A 17,120-nucleotide genomic window follows, 5' to 3' on the forward strand; every position below is an offset into this window, starting at 1 on the left:
AAAGGATACAGTGGAATATAGATCAGTTTCAGATATCTGCAGAGAAATGGTAGGTGGACTTTAATCTGGGTAAGCTGAGTTGCTGCACTTTGGGAGATCGAATGTTAAGGCAAAGTGCACAGTTAATGGCAGGACTCTGAACAGCATTGATGTACAGCAAGATCTTGGAGTTCAGTCTGTAGCTCCCTGAAAGTAGCCACATAAGTAGATAGGGTGGTAAAGGTGTATGGCATGCTTGCCTTTATTGGTCAGGGAAGTGAGTACAAGAGTCAGGATGTCATATTGCAGCTTTGAGACTTTGGTTAAGCCACACTAAGGGTATTGCGTTCAGTTCTGGTCACCACATTACAAGAAGGATGTGGAGTCTTTGGAGAGAGTGCAGAAGAGGTTTGCTGGGATACTGCCTGGATTAAAGCTATAAGGAGAGGCTTATAACAAAAACTTGGGTTGTTTTCTCTGGAGCATCGGAGGCTGAAGGGAGACTTGATAGATGTCTATAAAATTGAGGTGCTTCAATCAGGTTGGCGGTCAGAGTTGAAATACCTAACACTAAGGGCATGCTTTTAAGGTGAAAGGAGATGGAGTTCCCGTTTTTGTATGAGAATGGTAGGAGTGTGGAACACATTGTCAGGGGTGCTGGTGGAGGCAGATACCCTAGGGGCACTTAAGGGGCTTTTAGATAAGCACATGAATATGGAGAAAGTGGAGGAATGTGGACCAAGGGCAGGCAGAAGGGATTAGTTTAATTTGGCATCTTAATCTTCTGAAAGGTTTTACCATGAGGGTCTTTGATGAAAGCCTTACTAAAATCCAGGTAGATAACTTCCACTGCTCTACCCAGTCTTGTGGGTTGGAGAGCTCATTCCTGTGCTGTTCTATGTATGTTATTATCTCCCCCCCCCCCCCCCCCCCCCCCCCCCCCCCGCCCCGCCCAGCCGTTGATCTTGTTCAGAGTGTTGCTAGTGGTTAAGGCACTGCATCTCCAATAAGTGTACAGCACCCAGGCAGGATGGGTGAAAGGTTAACTCTCAGCTGCTGTTGTCCTTAATCACGTTCTGTGCTGTTTGACGCGTTAAGTGTTTCCAGCACTTTATTTCCATTCCCAGCACCGCCTCTAATCTTTTCATTCAGCAGTGATGGATGTGGTCGTGGTTTGCGAATTGGGTCCTGAGGAGAACGAGGGGTGGGATGTGAGTGAGTGAAAGGTGGACGTTATTGTGGGAGGTCAAATAATTGGATCCAAGAGAGGTCAAATCGGAATATTTTCCAAATGACGTGACCAGGAAGACGGACCATCAAGCCAATTTTGTGTCCTGCAATAGGCATCAATAAACACAGTACAAGATGATGAATGGCATACTAACTATTACCCAAAATAGCTAGAGTACAAAACAAGACTGTTGCTTTGGTTGTATCGAGTCTCAGCCTGACCCCTGACCCCATCCAGAGCACACTGTTCAGGTTTGACTACCCCTGCTCGAAGGATTGTCAGTGATGGGGCTATCGATTTTCCCTGGAGTGATACTGGATCTTCAAAGGTTAAATTGTAAATACAGATTGTGTAGATTTTGAGTCAAAATGGAAGGACTGTTTCTGCTTCCCCACAGTGCAGATTGAGTCATTTGTAATTTGATTTTTGAGGCTGTGTTTGAGGAGGAGTTAACATTGCATTTACTCTCCAGCTCTGATAGTCTGAACATGTTCAATTGAGCTTAAAGGAACTCGTTTCTGTGTGTGTGTGTGAGAGAGATGAGCTTGGCCAATGCATGATGGGCAGAGTAAATAATCCATATATTATCACTGTCTAATTTAGTTGGTAACAGTCTCTCTCCCCTCTGAATCAGATGGTCCATGTCCCACTGGAGAAACACAAAAATGTACAATCCAGGCAAACTCTCCAGTTCCACGCTGAGGGATTGCTGGCTGATGTACTGCCTTTCAAATGAGATTTTCACCCAACAGCCTGGCTGTCCCTTCAAGTGGACATAAGGCCCTATAATACTCGTTGTTATACATTTTCTAATCAACTTGTTCTGAGCTGTTATTAAGGTGGCTCAGTGGTTAGCATCGCTGCCTCTCAGCATGAGGGACCTGCGTTCAATTCCAGCCTCGGGTGACTGTCTGTGAGGAGTTTGCACACACACTCTCCCCGTGTCTGCGTGGGTTTCCTCCGGGTACTCTGATTTCCTCCCACAATCCAAAGATGTGCAGGTCAGGTGAATTGACCATGCTAAATTGCCCATCGTGTTAGGAGCATTAGTCAGGGATATATGTAGGAGAATGGGTCAGGGTGGGTTACTCTTCGGAGGGTTGGTGTGAATTTGTTGGGCCATATGGCCTGTTTCCACACTGTAGGGAAATTAATCTAGAATTACACACCTCTGGAGCAGGTGGGACTTGAACCTGGGCCCCTCGGTCCAGAGGTAGGGACTGTACCACCACACCATCTTCTATGGCACTATTTGAGGAACAGCAGGAGAGTCTTTGCCTGGCCAATATTAATACTTGACCTTAAAATGGACTGTGCTTGGTCATGATCCCCTTGAGCTGTGGGAGATTGCTGTGTTTCCTACAGTGACCACGTTTTTAAAATCCCTTATTTGTTGTAAAGGGAATGGAATAAGAGCAAGGCAGTTGTGAGCCCACATCTGCGATATCGTTTAAACCTTTGGACTCCTGCTTTGAGCAAGAATATAGTTGTTTTGGAATCAGTTCAGTAAAGGTTTACTTGATTTACCCAAGGATGAAACGCTTAATGCCTAGTTTGGACCTATACCTGTCGAAGTTTAGAGGAATGAGGGATGATCTTTTGAAACTTTAGATCTTGAGGGGGGTTGAAAAGGTTGGATACCAGGAAGGTGTTTCCTTTTGTGCAGCAGGCTCAAATTAGGGGACATTGTTTAAAAATGAGGGGTGTCCCTTTTCAGACAAAGGGGTCCTTTTTTCTTCTGAGACCATCTTGAGTGAGGAATTCTCTTCCTGGGGAAAGCTAGTGGAGGCTGTACTTTGAAATCCAGTCACGGTTGAGTTAGAGTTTTGATGGCTAAAGGCAGCTGAGGGCTATGGTAATGGAAGACAGGGAAGTGGAGTTGAGCTCCCAATCAGATGAGCCATGACCTCCTGAAGGCAGAGCAGGGTCAAAGGGCTCAGTGGCCGACTGCTGTTCCAATGGAGAATCCTGAGGTCGTGAAAGACGCTATCTAAACGAAAGCTATTTTAACCAAATGCCTCACCAGCATGATAGAGTCCAGGAAATCTCACTGGTCCAACAGCATTGCTGATCTGAGATATCACTGAGAGGAATTGTGGCTATGCACACATTTAACAGGCTGGCCAGTTCCTTTCCTGGCTTAGCAGATTGTTGCTCTATGCTAATGATGCCACACCAGTATCCCACACTGAGAAACACCAGCAGCAGATAGAGAGACAGACTTGCTCATATCTTAGTTCAGTCAAGCTCCACGATCAGCTTCAGCAAGACCAATCTCATTGTCCAAGATGCTGCTATACCACCACCAATTGGCAATGATAATGTTGTTGTTGGCGTCACATATTTAAACTCCTCAAACACCAGCAAGCTGTCCCTTGCTGCTGAACTTAACATGTATCTCACAACCTGCAGCTGGAATGTCTAGGCTGAGCAAGAAAGTGTGGAGGAACAGAAACCTGACTTGGTTCCCACTTGAGAGTCTACAAAGCCTGTGTCCTCAGCACATAGCTGTACAATGGTGAGACAAATGTTAAGCCAGAGAAAAAGCTGCACAGTTTCTGGCTTCCCTGTCTGTCTCCGATTATATCTGCAACACCTATTATGGTTACCATAGTCCCAGCAGACCATAGGACTGCTCTTTCATTAGAGAGACCTGATTGGTGATGAGTTTAACCTGAAAGTCATCGCACCTCAGGTGAGGTAGAGAACAGGGCCCTCTGCTGTGGGAATTGAATTTCAGCATCAGTTGGCAGTACAAGGTCTCTCCTTACAATCCTGAAGGATGCTAATTCCTTCAGCATACACTCATTGTAGAATTAGCAATGGTCAGGTGGATTACATTCATTGGATGGATGTTGGCTGAATACCTGAAATGATGAAAGGGTCACAATCTCCACATGAAGAGCACCTCCAAGCAAGATGTAAAGATGGTGGATGCTGACAAGTGGAAGATGATCTCGGACAATCGTGGCTTCGGCAGGCTGACTGTTGGGAAGGCTGTTGGAAGAGCTGAGAGATCCTGAAAAGCTCAGACAGAAGAGGATACAGAGAAAACAGGGTGTCAGCAAATTGTGCACCTTCTCTGCCCACTGCCGTCCTCTACACCCAGTACAGCAGAGTCTGGCACATCAGACACTGAGGGTCCTGAGCCTCATTGGCCAAAGCTAAACACAGTCTAGATTAGAGTGGTGCTGGAAAAGCACAGCAGTTCAGGCAGCATCTGAGGAGTACTGTTCCTCGGACGCTGCCTGAACTACTGTGCTTTTCTAGCACCACTCTAATCTAGGCTCTGGTTTCCAGCATCTGCAGTCATAGTTTTTACCAAAGCTAAACAGAGTTGGCCAGTAAACCAAACTGATAGGAGGCGGACACTTAAATGACCTGATGAAAGTAGAATGCAAAGTGCTCCACTGCTGGTCTCAACAAACCGAAATTACCAAAAACCGAAATTACCAAAAACCGAAATTACCAAAAACCGAAATTACCAAAAACCGAAATTACCAAAAACCGAAATTACCAAGTTGAACTACTTTGCACTGAGGTCGTTTGACCGAAACGTCGATTTTCCTGCTCCTCGGATGCTGCCTGACCTGCTGTGCTCTTCCAGCAACACTACTCCAATATTGGTTTCCAGCATCTGCAGTCATTGTTTTTACCTTTACTGAGGTCTGAGAGCCTACTGTGTGAGGCCTTTTGCGCGGTGTGTGCAATTGTTACCTTACACCATCACTGATTTGTAATTACTTGAACCAGCTACTTCTCTCTGGAGGGAAAGCAGCCAATGATCTGTCGTATATGTCTGCTCTGGCCACACCCAGGTCTTTCAGAGTCCAAGCTGTTTCTGAATGCATCAAGTTTACCAATTCTTAAGTTATTGGCTGGAACCTTCAGTCCTGCTTTCCTTATTGAAGCAATAGCTAATAATCTCTTCAGGGTGTTCTGTGTGTACAAATGGACAATGGGTTCCTGTCCAAACCCCTGTAAAAACAATAGGTAGTGTCCAATGGCAGACTGATGACAAAATCTGGTGTGTGGGGAGGGATAGGTGTGTGCAGTCCTCACTTTTGCCTGTGTGATAATAAGGCCTTGTGTGTGCAGTAGGAGACTAGGACATGGGAGAGTTCAGACCCTAAAATTATTGAACTTGATATGGAGTCCAGAGGGCTGGAGGGTCCCCAAGTAGTATATGAGGTGGTGTTCTTCCAGCTTATGCTGATCTTGGCTGGAACATTGCAGTAAGCCTGAGACACAAACACTGGCCAGGAAACAGGGTGGTGTGTTAAAGTGGCGGGCAACTGGAAGCTTGGGTCTCTTATGCAGGCAGAACGTAGATGTTCTGCAAAGTGGTCACTTGCAGTCTGGCAGCCCTCTGAACTCTATATAGAGTTTAATAATTTTAGGGCCTGAACTCTCCCATGTCCTAGTCTCCTACTGCACACACAAGGCCTTATTATCACATAGGCGAAAGGGAGGACTGCAGATGCTGGAGATTAGAGTCTAGATTAGAGTGGTGCTGGAAAAACACAGTAGGTCAGGCAGCATCCAAGGAGTAGGAAAATTGAAGGGCTTTAGCCCAAAATGTCGATTTTTTTTTTTGTATTTTTTTTTCCCCCTGCTCCTCGGATGCTGCCTGACCTGAATTGCTTTTCCAGCACTACTCTAATCTCGACTCTTATTATCACAGCATGCCATTACACACTATCAATTGTTAGCCATTAACACCTATTCACCCTCCTAACCAGATTATTGTCCACTCCTTTGTGTCTCCAAGAGCTCTTCTCTCTCTTTGGGCTCTATGCTCACCTATCATTTACCCCTTACCCCCTCCCCCCACCCCATCTTCTGCATATAAACTGCCATTTTCCTTGCTAACATCAAATCTGAGGAAGGGTGACTGGACCTAAAACATTAACTCTGATTTCTCCTCACAGATACTGCCTGACCTGCTGAGCTTTTCCAGCAGTTCCTTTTTATTAGAACATTTGCTCTCTGGGAGATTTAGAAGCATGAGCATGGACACATAACAAACACTGTAGTCCTTAATAACGTTAAGATCATAGCCTGGTCTACCTACAATGATCATTTAGCAGAGTTTAGTATTAATGTATAATAAATGTGTTACTGTGAAGACCAAGCTGGGAGACAGTGTTTGACTTTGTCTTGTCTGTCTTTAACGAACTCAAATTTAATGCAGCAGCAAATCACACAATGAAATGTGATTGTATGATTAAGCATCACTTAGTTGCCCTGGAGCCACTGATGAGGAAAACTGTTCCCCTGCAGAAAAGACAACCAGCTAATGTTGTTTACGTCCTTTTTGTTGGATCTGGACTTTAGTCATTTTAAAAATTCACGCATGAGATGTGGGTGTCATTGGCTAAGCCATCATTTATTGCCAATCCCTAATTGTCCAGAAGAAAGTTAAAAGTCAACCACAATGCTGTGGGTTTCGAGTCACACGTAGGCCAGGCCAGACCAGGTCAGGATGGCAGCTGAGAGACAGTGAGGATTGCAGATGCTGGAGATCAGATTCGAAAAGTGTGGCGCTGGAAAAGCACAGCCGGTCAGGCAGCATCCGAGGAGCCAGGAGCGTCGACGTTTCGGGCAGAGGCCCTTTAAGGTTGGCAGTTTTCTTTCCTCAAGGATGTTAGTGAGCCAGACGAGTATTAACAGCAATCCGTGGTCATTGCTGAAGCTATGGTCACCATTAGACTCTTACTTCCAGATTTATTTCATTGAATTCTAATTCCACTATCTACTGTCTGGTCATGTTTAGAACCTGGGTCCCCAGAACTTTCCCTGGATCTCTGGTTAAATTGCCCAGTGGTAGTACCTCTAGGCCATTGCCTCCCCTGTGACATGATGACCCAATGATAATCTATTTTAGTTTATTGTCGTTCAGCGATGGGAGATGATGCCTCATCAGTGACTGTGGTGCAGTGACTGGGTAAGGGCTAAACAATAGCCTGATTTTTAAGTTCAGTTTTAGCACCCAGACTGTTCCGCTGGGGCAGGGGAAGCTGAAGTATTGCAGTGCTCGTATTTTTCCCCCAGTCATGGGACTGATCCCTTGTCGGACTGCAGTCTATCCTCTGGGCCTCTCCTAAGCCCCTGCTCCCCCACAGCACAGGCTGCTGTAAATCCTGGCCACCTGCAGCTTCCTCCAGGCAGCTTGAGGAGCACCTGAACTCGCGTCTGGGATGGGTCAGGGAGGGATTTCTGGAGGCCTCGTTTCAGTCAGGCTCTGATGTTGATGAACTTTGCCTGGTGATAAAAATTGGTCCCTGGGTTCCGTGTGAAGCTTGTGTGCGGCTTGTTGTAGAATCCTTTCCTAGCAGGTCTGATTACTATTTACCCCATTCACTTCCGCCAGTCCATGTCGAGCTGCGCTGGTCCCAGGAGCCTGTAGAAAGGAGGCGATGAGTTGTGGAGAAAAGCTGGACGCTCCACATTGGATCTGTTACTTGTTTAGCGCATGGCCTGACAGTGCCTGAAATAAAATGTTTGGATTGTGATAGGATCCCTTTGGAATAGGGATTTGTTAAACAAATTAGTGAGCAAATTGATGAAAAATGAGGTGGATTCTGAAGTGCTTTTGATGGGAATTGGATAGATTCATTTGTTTGAGTTTTGTACTTGTTTCCTTGTTAACGTGGCGACTACTGAAGTGTGAAGGGAGGGAATTGGAAAACGTTTGACTAACTTTAGTCGTGTCACCACATGCAGCCTGTCACAATGAAACCCACAGGGGAGAGTCAGAGCTGGACAATTTATCTTTCAGTAAATACTGAAGAAGCCTACAATCTTTGTGACAATGTGGATGGCTTGTCAGCCGAATGACTTTGCCTTTATGCAAATTTGAGCTTCTAAATGAAGCAACATGCAAATTCAAGCCCCACAGTGTTGGTGGAGAGTGAGGCACGTTGCACAAGGTCTCTCTCTCTCTAGACCACACCATGTGAGCTCGAGTTAACCATCTGTTGGCCGTACTGAAATAGTTAACCGTATTACTGAAGAACGCTCAGTCATCCCAGAGTTAGCACAATTGCTGATATTCTTTATTCTCAAGAGCAGATAGAGATGGGCAACAAATGATGGCCTTAACAGCAACAATGCATTCCAGGAAAGAAGCTAGGGTTACGTTTTGTTGGTCATTGGCTGCATGTTTCCCGCCCATTCCACTGGGTGGAGTCTTGTCTCCAGGAGCATGCATGTGTCAGTTATGGTATAGCTGAAAATGTGTTGCTGGAAAAGCGCAGCAGGTCAGGCAGCATCCAGGGAACAGGAGAATCGACGTTTCGGGCATAAGCCCTTCTTCCTGAAGAATGGCTTATGCCCAAAACGTCGATTCTCCTGCTCCTTGGATGCTGCCTGACCTGCTGCGCTTTTCCAGCAACACATTTTCAGCTCTGATCTCCAGCATCTGCAGACCTCACTTTTTCCATCTGGATCTCTGTCTGTTCCCCTGGCCTGTGCAGGAGCTTTGGCAACACTCCTGCCTTGGTGGAACCTTGCAGCAACGATGTGTGGGTCAGATGTAGTGCCTTGGGGAATTGCTTGGGCATCCTCTTACTGCCCTCTGACTGGATACCTCGTTGGTGTAACTGATGGAAGTGGACCTGGGCTCCTTAGTTTGTCTGAGGACGTTCTTCCTGCCAACCTATCCCATTTCCAACACTGCATGGATCTCCTGGGAAAGAGGGCATCCGTGTGCAAGTGAGGCCCCAGCTGAGATCTTCCCTCCCTCTCTCTGCTCTAGGAAAGCCAGAAAGGGTTAGAATTGCAACCTGACAACATTGTCTGCAATTTCCTGCCACCCCCCACTGCCCCCTCCCAGCCACCACCACTCACTGCCAGTGTAGGGGATATTCAACCAGTTATGCCTGGCGCCCCCCCCACCCCGTTACCCATTCTGACTCCCAGAATGATCCCATCCCTCCACACAGTATTGGAATGTCTAGAAGGGAGCTTACTTTTCACAAAACTCACAAAAAGGAAAATTGGCCAACTGTGTGACTGCCACCCGGGTGGCACAGATTGGAAATATTAGCGAGGGACACGTTAATGTTAGTCAGAAATAGATAGTTCCTTCACAAGCTCTTTGTTTTTTATTTATTTATTTATTTATTTATTTATTTATTTATTAATTTATTAAAATGTGTGTTTTATTATTTAGGCACATGGTGAAGCCAATCTGAGCACCACTAAGCTACATGACTGACCATTTAGTCTGTCTTTGCTGAAGTTCCTTGAGGAAGGGGTGTTGGGACTGTCATACCAGGAGATCTCTCGGCTCTTCCTGAGGTGGCACTATAGGATCTTCTACATCCGCCTTAGGACGGCACAAGGATTAATGTCACATCTGACATATATATGTATCTGTTCACATGCAGGGCTTTTGATGACTGTACCACGAGCATTCGTGTCAGGGTAGATGTGGTGTTTCGTCTCCTCTCCAAATTACTCTCAATTTGAACCTTCGTGTTCATTCCATAACAGGGAGGTTTGTTTTTCTTTTTGGCTTCTTTGTACCTTGCAGACTGAAATGTTCTGTCAGTGGTACTTTTTCAAAGCCATGTTTACAGCTGGTGACACGTGAATGAAATGAAACTCATTATAAAGAAAGAGCCTGAAGTGAAACAGTGTTTGACACTCTGTGCTCACTGAGAGCAGTGTACAATGAGCTGTGTAATTTATCATCAACCCTGTGTCGTTTTAATTGAGTTGAGTGTCCTTTTGAGCTCTCAGCTATTGTACTCTTGAAAATGATAGGGAGCCTCGTCCCATTACTTTCCCTGCCCCCTCTCTCCTAAGCCAGCAATATGACCTTGGTTACAAAACAATGTGTGCTGACGCAGTATTTGTGTGCTATCTCAGTGACAACATGGTTCAGTGTTGTACATAGATCGTGATGTAGTTTATTCTCTATTCTAATCAACAAGAAAATATCTGAGCTCTGTGCTGGTTAATCATCACAAAAATACACTGGCTGCAGTTTCAGCAAGTCAGAGGCTAGGAATCCTGATGTAAGTAACTCACCTCCTTGCTATCCAAACCACATCCGTTATCTATAAGGCACGAGTCAGGAGAGTGTGATGGAATACTCCCCACTTGCCTGGATGAGTGCAGCTCCAACGACACTGTGGAAGCTCAACACCATCCAGGACAAAGCAGTTCACTTGATTGGCACCACATCCATCATCTTCAATGTTGATTCCCTTCCCCACTGATGTACAGCAGCAGCTTGCACCTCCTGCAGGATACATTGCTGTGACGTACCAAGGCTTCTCTGACAGCATTTTCCAAATACGTGACCTCCACCATCCAGAAGGACAAGATAAATGGGAACAAGTTCCTGTTCAAGTCACTCACCATCCTGACTTGGAAGTATATCTCCGTTCCTTCAGTGTTGCTGGGTCAGAATCACCAACTGTGGTGTTGTGTGACTTGTAATCCATGAATTGACAAAGAGTAGCCCCCTCCCCACCACCTTGAGTGTGATTGGGGAAGGGACAGTCAGTGCTGGCTTAAGTGATGCCCACATTCCATGATTGAATAGCAGGGGGTGGGGAGGGGAATGGGAGCAGGAGGAGGGATGGGGAATGGGAGCAAGGGATGCTGGACAAGAGGAAAGGGAGCATGGTGTGCAGGGGGAATCAGGGTGCTGTGGGGCATGGGAGTAGGGAGTGGGAGAGGGATGGGGAAAGGGAGCAGGGCGTGCAGGGAGAATTGGAGTGCTGTTGGCGGGGGGAGGGGGAGAGAAGAGGGACAGGGAGGTGATGGGGGGGTGTGGAACTGCTGTATGGAGCAGGAATAGAGGGGTGAATAGGTTGTTGCGGGATGATTGGAGAGCTCTGGAGTGGGGAGCAGGTTGGGGAGGAGTTGGGGGGAACAGTAGGCTTTTGTGAGAAATAGGGCTGGGCTGCTGGTGAAACCAGAGCTTAACGTACACCGAGGGAGGGTTTGGTTTTGTGATGAAGAGTAGCTTCACCTGGAATCTCCACCTGGTTAGAGAGGGTCCTCGGGTTTAATCTGCACTTGTACTGGTTACGTGGCTAAGTTGGTCGAGTTGAACTCCCAGTGCTCATCAGTCGTCCGTCTTGTATTTCAGGTCCTGGCATGGTTTGAAGAAGCCGAAACCATCACTGCCTTTGTGGAACCCTTTGTGATCCTTCTGATCCTGATTGTGAATGCTCTGGTCGGTGTGTGGCAGGTAAGAACTTAACAGCACTACGTTAATCTACTCCTCGTCTCGGATATTCCGATTTTAAACCCGACTCTCTAGGAGCAGTCGGCCTGGTGAACTTCCTGAGAGGAATCAAACACGGGCGAGCTATCGTGAGGACAATGATGGAGGGCAGGAGTCCTCCTGTATCTCAGCCTGACCCTGGCCAGGGGTAACAATCGCTGCAACCTCCACACAGCGTTGGTCCGGACTGAGACCCGAGACTACTCCTTGGCTCCAGTGGCTCACTCATACCCCTCACCGTCCGTTCACCTCAACCAAAACCACCTGTGGTTAGTGGTGCTGCCTCAAACTCGTGGGCAACTGTCTGTGTGGAGTTTGCACGTTCTCCCCCTGACTGCGTGGGTTTCCTCCCACAGTCCAAACCGCAGGCTAGGTGGACTGGCCATGGGAAATGGAGCATTACAGGAATAGCGTAGGGGGTGAGTCTGGGTGGGAAGCTCCGCGGAGGGTCAGTGTGGATTCGATGGGCCGAATAGCCTGCTTCCACACTGTGTAGCAATTCTACGATTCTAAAACAAAAATGTCCGATTCTGAAAAGACAGCCAACTCTACCTGCAAAAAGTGCTTAGGAACTCAGCTGGTCTAGCAGCGTCTGTGGTGAGAGAAATAGAGTTCACTTTTCGAGTTCAGTAACCCGGTGTTAGATCACACTTGGCATGGCTCTGGTCTCCACGTTCCAAAAGATTTGCATGCATTGTCAAAGATGTGAATAAAAAAGATTTACGTGGACAATACCAGAGTTGAGGTGTTCTAACTAACAGCAAAAACTGACAGGCTAGAGGTCTCTCTAGAAAAAAGAACACCAGGTAAACTGAGCCCTTACAAATTATTGAATGGATTCACTGAGCTGGATGTAGAGTAAATGTTTCTAATGAGACCGTTCAATACTCAATATAATTAGTCTCTGATAAATCCTTTAATGAATTCAAGTGAAACTTTTTTTTTAAAATCCCAGACTAGTCTGAATGTGGAACTCCCTGCTGTTGGAGTAAAGTAGCTTTTAAGAGAAAGCTGGATAATACACGAATGAGAGAGGAAGTGAAGACAATGTGGGGAGAAGTGGAACATGAATTATCAGTGTGTAGATCAATCAGGCTAAATGGCCTGGTCTGTTTGTGCTGTAAATTCCTTGTAAAAACAAGGAAATTAAAAGCACAATTTTGTGGATATATTGTGACTGGGAGGTAAGCGTTCTGGGTAATAGGATCTTTAGTAGGATATTGGAAAAGGAAGAGTAATGATGTAATCTCATCAGAACATACAAAATAGCAACAAGGATAGTCCATTCAGCCCCTCAAACCTGCCCTGCCATTCTAGAAGATCAAGCCTCAAATTCTAAAGCTCAAATGGATAAAGGCCTAATCTGTTTAACAGTTCTTTAATAAATCAACCGAATGAATTATTTTGTACCGTCTCCAATGCCTGCACGACCTTCCCTAAATACAGCGACCAAAACTCTGCACAATATTGTAGGCATGGCCTCCTCAATATCCTTTACAGTTTCAACAATGCTTCCTTATTTTCAAACTTGAACCACTCTAGCAATAAAGGCCAAAGTTCCATTCGCCTTCTCGGTTCCTTGCTGCTAACTGTTGTGATGTCGTGCACCAGAATTCACTGATTCCTCTGGGCTGCACTTTTTATTTTGGTGTCTCATTTCATTTTGATAATAGTGTGGAGACAGAATCAAAAGGTAAAGTGCATGATCTCCTGCTTTCCTAGATTAAACCCCATCTGCCTTGTTTTGTCCAACCCATTTTCCAGCCACCTATATCCCCCTTTGCAGATTTCTTGTGTCCTCATCACAACCTGCATTCCAATCTATTTTTATATCATCAGCAAAATTGGCTAGGTTACACTCTACAAGAGTTCATCAAAGGGGTTTAAATCCAAGTGAACTGGTTTGGAGAATTGATGTTTCGGGCGTAATCCCTTCATCAGGAATGGGGCTTATGGGCTGAGGGGCTGAGAGATAAATGGGAGGGGGCTGGGGGTGGGGCTGGGAATGTGATAGGCAGATGAAGGTGGGGGTGAAGGTGATAGGTCAGAGGGGAGGGTGGAACAGACAGGTGTTACACACCAACCAACCCCACTGAGGCTGAACACTTCAACTCCCCCTCCCACTCCTCCAAGGACATGCAGGTCCTGGGCCGCCTTCACCACCAAACCCTCGCCACCACCTTCCACCTTGGGACCCTGCAACCACATGGGATCAATGTGGTTTCTCATTTCCCTTTCTCCCCCCCCCCCCCCCCCCCCCACCTTATCCCAGTCCCAAGCCTCCAACTCGGCACTGCCCTCCAGACCTGTCCATTGTCTTTCCCATCTATCTCCTCCACCCTCCTCTCTGACCTATCACTCCCACCTTCATCTATCACATTCCCAGCTGTCTTCCCCCGGGCCCACAAGCCTCATTTCCTGATGAAGGGCTTTTGCCCGAAACGTTGATTCTCCTGTTCCTTGGATGCTGCCTGACCTGCTGTGCTTTTCCAGCACCACACTCTCGACTCTGATCTCCAACATCTGCAGTGATCACTTCCTCCTTTGGGAGTTGTTTGCAGACCTCCTGATAGTAGTGATGTAGAGGGGATGGGGTTTGTGGAATTGGGATATTTAGATAGTGAGTTTAGAGACATGTAATTTTAATTTTCGCAAAATAAGAGACATCAGCCTGTAAGATGAGTTAATTTCACGGTCAGCATTTAAACTTGTGTTTCTAGATTATTATTGAATTTGAATTTTACCATCTGCTGTAGTGAGATCAGTTCCCTAGAACATTACTTGGGTGTCTGGATTAATTGTCTAGAGATCATATCACCAGGCCGTCACTAACCACCCACTGAATTGTATTGTGTCCCAACTTGAGTGTGTTGATCCGTCAATCCGTACTCGAGAAATGAACCCGTGTCTGTACCCGACCACCTCGGAGACCACACGCACAACAACCGAGCCGGTGCTCTTTGGAACGTCCGCCCCAAGCCAACATGCCTCATTCTTAACCTGGCTCACAAGTGGTTTAGCTACTCGTTCAGGTTTGTAAGACCTGCCTATATTCTGAGTGAGTAATGCAGGATGGGTTTACTTAAATGACTCCATTTTAAAAGAAACTGAGTTTGGTAACAAATATCATGCTGTTAAGTTGGATATTGTGGAACTGGATGCTGTCTTGGTCAGTGATGTCTTGCTTGCAAGGCATGTATTTTCACATGGGAGTTGCACCATTGACCTTACATGGTCTGTGGTATACTGCTGGTTGATAAATGCTTACAATATGTTATACCCCTGGGCACAACACTGCTAAGTATAGTTAACGTCATGTTTGACTCTCGGGTAGTTTCATTGTTTGTACCCAATTTACAGGAAAGGAATGCGGAGAATGCGATTGAAGCACTGAAGGAGTATGAACCAGAGATGGGTAAGGTTTACCGAATGGACAGGAAAGCTGTACAGAGAATCAAAGCCCGGGATATTGTACCTGGAGACATTGTGGAAATTGCAGGTGAGTGACCCCCTTGGTGGTCAACCTGGTGCCTTTGTGCTAATGGTCTGTCTCGAGCATCAGCTGCCTGTTGCAATCATCAGACCCTGTGACAGGATGAAACTAATGTGTGCATATTTAATGCAATTCCATTGTGGCTTGAAAGTTTAAAAGATATTATTTCAGAATGCAATTTCTGTAGTACTTCACACAAATGTATCAAACTGCCCACGTGGACTTAGTGAGAGAAGCAGCACAGTGCAGACAGGGTAAAGGCCCTGATCTCTCCCAGTGACCCTGCATTTACCATGACTAATCCACCTGACCCGCACATCTTTGGACTCTGGGACAAAACCAGAGCACAAGGAGAACATGCAAACTCTCCACAGACAGTCGCCTGAAGCTGGATTTGAATCCAGGTCCCCTGGTGCTGTGAGGCAGCAGTGCTAACCACTGAGCCACCGTGCTGCCCTTGGTCAAAATACCATGTAAGGTGCTCCTTTCAAGATGCTTCCTCCTTGTCCTGTGATGTGCTGTCTAGCAACTCCTGCTGTCGGTCCAGGGCTGTGGTCATCTAGTTGGGGATCACTATGGGAGAGTGGAGGTGTGTGGAGGCTGGGATGTCAAGATGGGCTGGGGCATTGAGATTTGGTTTAGAGGGGCAAACGTGGCAGTTAATGTCATTCTACATCCTGCGGACCCCCACACTTGTCATCAACCGGGCTGCCCATTCACTGCCCAAAGCAGCTGGCAACTTTACACACAGTTAGATAATCAGGATAAAATGCATGTAATTACCAGGATACCGATCGCTTGCTCCTCTTCCTGATGTGTGGGAACTATTAAATCCATCCGAAGGGAGCACTGCCCAGTGCCTAAGTGAGGAGAAGGCAAGTGTAGCACTCTCTGGATTGTCAGTCTAGATGTAGTCCTGTCCTGTCTCTGCAGTGCCACTTGAAGATACTGCCTCCTGATTCACAGGTGAGAGTGCTATTACTGAGCTACAGCTGGCTCAGTTAGGCAGGACTCTCCCCTCTGCCTCCTCCCTCATGGCACTTAGCATTGTAACCCCCTCCCCCGCCCCCAGCACAGATTAGATGCTCTCCGTGGGGATCATCCACAGCAGATCACTTGGGGCTTCCTTGAGATTGATATTATTTTGGATGCCAACCATTAGAAACACAAACAGGAGTAGGCATTCAACTGTGTAACCTGTTCCAGCTTTGATCCCTTTAGTTCTAAGAACTATATTTAACTACTTGAAAACATTCAATGTATTGGCCTCAACCACTTTCTCTGGTAGAGAATTCCACAAACTTGCCACTCTCTGGGTGAAGGGATTTCTTTTCATTTCAGTCCTAAATGACCTACCCAAATGGTTGTGACCCCTGGTTCTGGACTCCCTGGTCATCAGGAACATCCTGGTTCTGGACTCCCTGGTCATCAGGAACATCCTTCTTGCGTTCACCTTGTCTAGTCCTGTTAGAATTTTCTAGGTTTCTGAGATTCGTCCCCATTTTTCTAAGCTTCAGTATAGTCCATTCTCCTACCTAAACCAAGGTTCCATTAAAACTACCAAGTTCACGTCTGTACTTTTGATCCGACTTCAGAGTTCTTATGTTTTCTCTGGAAATTCAAAACTGGCTTCTGTGCCCAAATATTGGGAGCTATTCAAAGGGTTGGGATTTTACTCGTGTAACTGTATTAGCGAGTTTTGAGAAGATTTATAGCTCAGGTTGAGGTTTTGGATGTAGGTTTGCTCGCTGAGCTGGAAGGTTCATTTCCAGACGTTTCGTTACCTTACTAGGTAACCTCTTCAGTGGACCACATGCGAAGCAATGCTGAAAATTCCTGTTTTCTATTTGTGTTTGGGTATCTTTGGGTTGGTGATGTCATTTCCTCTGGTGAAGTCACTTCTGGTTCCTTTTCTCAGGGGGGTGTAGATGTACCATCGGCTCAGCGAGCAAACCTACATCCAATGCAACTGTATGTTTGTGAGTGATACTAGTCGAACTGATGCAGGATTGCATTGATTTACCATTGGTGTTGTGACTGATATTGTAATTGGCATAGTTCAGGGGTGTGTTTGTATTGGAATGAAGCCTCCAGTGCAGCTGGTGGAGTTGGGGTTATTGAGGGGAACTTTGGACCCATCTGACATGCCTGGGGCAACTTGAACTTGA

General features: G+C 46.3%; 1 protein-coding gene across 2 annotated transcripts in view; it reads left to right on the top strand.

Annotated features, from left to right (window-relative positions):
- The window catches only part of atp2a3 (ATPase sarcoplasmic/endoplasmic reticulum Ca2+ transporting 3), a 203,933-nt gene that overhangs the window by 51,489 nt on the left and 135,324 nt on the right, over window positions 1–17,120 (top strand). For both annotated transcript variants that reach the window (XM_087977553.1, XM_087977552.1), the window contains exons 4-5: window positions 11,322–11,423; window positions 14,820–14,958. In XM_087977553.1, the coding sequence (XP_087833679.1) occupies window positions 11,322–11,423; window positions 14,820–14,958 (241 nt within the window). The remainder of the gene's footprint in view (window positions 1–11,321; window positions 11,424–14,819; window positions 14,959–17,120) is intronic.

The sequence above is a fragment of the Chiloscyllium plagiosum genome, unplaced genomic scaffold (assembly GCF_037043375.1).
Source record: "Chiloscyllium plagiosum isolate Xiang-an unplaced genomic scaffold, Cpla_swu_hap1 HiC_scaffold_31, whole genome shotgun sequence".
NCBI classification, from domain to species: domain Eukaryota; kingdom Metazoa; phylum Chordata; class Chondrichthyes; order Orectolobiformes; family Hemiscylliidae; genus Chiloscyllium; species Chiloscyllium plagiosum.